The 2,390-nt window shown below is 42.3% G+C and overlaps 1 protein-coding gene across 1 annotated transcript; it reads left to right on the top strand.

The window, feature by feature from the left end:
* The first annotated feature begins 854 nt into the window (after positions 1–854).
* LOC122647921 lies at positions 855–2,177 on the top strand. Its single transcript, XM_043841216.1, has 2 exons — positions 855–956; positions 1,278–2,177. Exons 1-2 carry the CDS (start codon positions 855–857, stop codon positions 2,175–2,177), a joined length of 1,002 nt encoding a protein of 333 aa, XP_043697151.1.
* Positions 2,178–2,390: the final 213 nt, after the last annotated feature.

Genomic DNA, 2,390 nt, shown 5'->3' on the forward strand with positions numbered 1-2,390 from the left:
GGCAGGGGTGTTGCAGCATCTTTGTCACCCATTTTGACCTTTAATCAAACACTTGATAGGCCCAAATAACAAATATCTCAACCACAACAACAGTCCCACAAATACAGCAATAGAAAACCAGGAAAAACAGAGATAAATAGCCTGAAAATAGGCCTTTAAATCCCTAAAAACTGATCAAGCCACCACGGAGTAAGGATGAGTATTGTTCCTTGCCAAAAACGATTCAAATAGACCAAAGAAACTGGTCAAACAAGAACCTATTGAAGCAACAAGAGCCAAAAACCACTGCAGCTGGCGGAAAACAGAGGCAGAACAGCCTGGCCGAGATTCCCTTCTTCTACTCCTTGGGTGCTTCCAAGAGATGTGGGAGGACACAATGGGAAGAAACAAGACCTCCACACGAAACTAGAGCACTTGGTTGTTCAGTATTTGGACTGCAGACAAGAGAGAAACAGGTCTGAGAAGGTATGCTATGTTCCTTCGCAGAGACTGTTCTTCACCTTCCAAACAATCTTCGATCACCTTCAAACTCCAGGAGCAAACAGCTCTGATACCATGTTAGATTTTAGGTTGAAGAAGGAGAAGAATAGAAAGAGAAGAGAGCAGCCACGGTTTTGTGTTCAAGTGTTCTGTCTCTAACCTAGAGACTAACATGCTTATATTGAAAAGAATAATAAATTACACCTAGGCCCTTGGCCTTATACAAATGACAAAAAATAAGAAAATAATACAAGGGGATATTTACACATATACCCCTGATACAATACAGCCATTCTTAACACCAACAAGGAATCATCTTCCCCTTTACCCGATTCTCTTCCTTTATCCAATAACCGCTGCAACTCCCTGTTCTCATGGCTACTATTGCTTTCAACTCCCTTGCCTGCTCCTATAACCGGCGTCACAGTAGCTCCTCCTCGTCTCGAAGTGTCATGTCCTGGCTCCAGGGGACTCAGGTGCAAACTCTCTCCATGCCCAAAATAATCACGGAGTTGTGCGGAACACTCGGGGTCTCAACCTTCTGCTGCTTGCTGGAATCTCATGTTAAAGAGCCAAATGCTGCCAGAATTACGAACTCCATTGCACCGGGTTGGTCTTTCTTATCCAATTATAGCCATCACCCTGATGGCCGTATATGGATGTTATAGGATTCTTCAAAAATTAAGATCTTCTTGATATCCTCTTCGGCCCAATTCCTCCACTTAAGCTTTCCGGATTGTCTAAACCAATTCTCCTTCTTTTTCACTGTTGTCTATGCTTCTAATTGCCCTGTCCAGCGGCTGTCTTTATGGGATGATCTCCGAAATATTGCTGGTCTTATAGGCCCTTTCCCTTGGGGCATTGGTGGAGATTTCAATGTGATCAGATTTGGGTTTGAAAAACAGGGAGGTGATCACTTGGACCTTGACTCTATGGCTGCTTTTAATGATTGTATTGAGGACTTGGGTATGGATGATCTCCGCTGGACTGACCCTACTTTCTTTTGGAGCAATAAAAGGGCTGGAAGCTCCCGTATTGATTGTAAGCTGGATCGAGTTATTGTCAATGAAAATTGGCTTGCTTCCTTTCCCTCTTCCTATGCCATCTTTGACACCCATGGAATTTCTGACAATAGCCCTATATCTTTATCTATCCATCCTTACAATTCTTTTGCTCCTAAACCTTTTAAATACTTTGACATGTGGTCCTCTCACCCCACTTTTCTTACTACGGTCAAGGATGCTTGGGACAAGCCTGTTCAAGCTTTTTCTTCCCCCCTTATTCCTTTTACCAGGAAGCTTAGGAATGTGAAATCTACTCTCAAAGTTTGGAACATCAATTCTTTTGGTAATATATCCCAGCATGTTCAGGAATGCAAAGATAAATTTGCTGCCATTCAGCTGCAAATCCAATCGGATAACCTCAATTGTCAGCTTACTGCTGCCCTCGAGCTATCTTTGCTCCTCTCCCAAGAGGAAAGTTTTTTAAGACAAAAGTCCAGGATCAAGTGGCTGGAGCTAGGGGACTCTAACTCAGCCTATTTCCACCGTTCTATGAAATCTAGATCCAATTTCAATTCCATATTACAGTTGGTTGCTCTAGATGGTTCTCCTGTTACTAATGTGAAAGACATCAAAGACATGGCTGTGAACTACTTCAAGGATCTTTTTACTGGCTCTTTGGATGCTGCTGATTAGATTCCAAATAATTTGCTCAACAAATTCATTCCTAATGAGCTTATTCAGTCCCTTAGTACCATTCCTCTAGAGGATGAAATTATTACTGCTATTCACTCTCTCAAGTTGAACCGGGCTCCTAGGCCAGATGGATTTAGTATGGGGCTCTTCTTAGCATCCTGGGATATCATTAAGGATGATCTCATCAAAGCTATCAGAAGTTTTTTCTTTAAC

The sequence above is a fragment of the Telopea speciosissima genome, unplaced genomic scaffold (assembly GCF_018873765.1).
Source record: "Telopea speciosissima isolate NSW1024214 ecotype Mountain lineage unplaced genomic scaffold, Tspe_v1 Tspe_v1.0271, whole genome shotgun sequence".
Taxonomy (NCBI): domain Eukaryota; kingdom Viridiplantae; phylum Streptophyta; class Magnoliopsida; order Proteales; family Proteaceae; genus Telopea; species Telopea speciosissima.

Bases quoted from the DNA above. Each gene is read 5' to 3' on its own strand.
- LOC122647921 (XM_043841216.1), top strand. From the start codon at position 855: ATGGCTACTATTGCTTTCAACTCCCTTGCCTGCTCCTATAACCGGCGT. The intron at 957-1,277 runs GTGCAAACTCTC...TGCCCTGTCCAG, and splicing joins CCTGGCTCCAGGGGACTCAG to CGGCTGTCTTTATGGGATGA.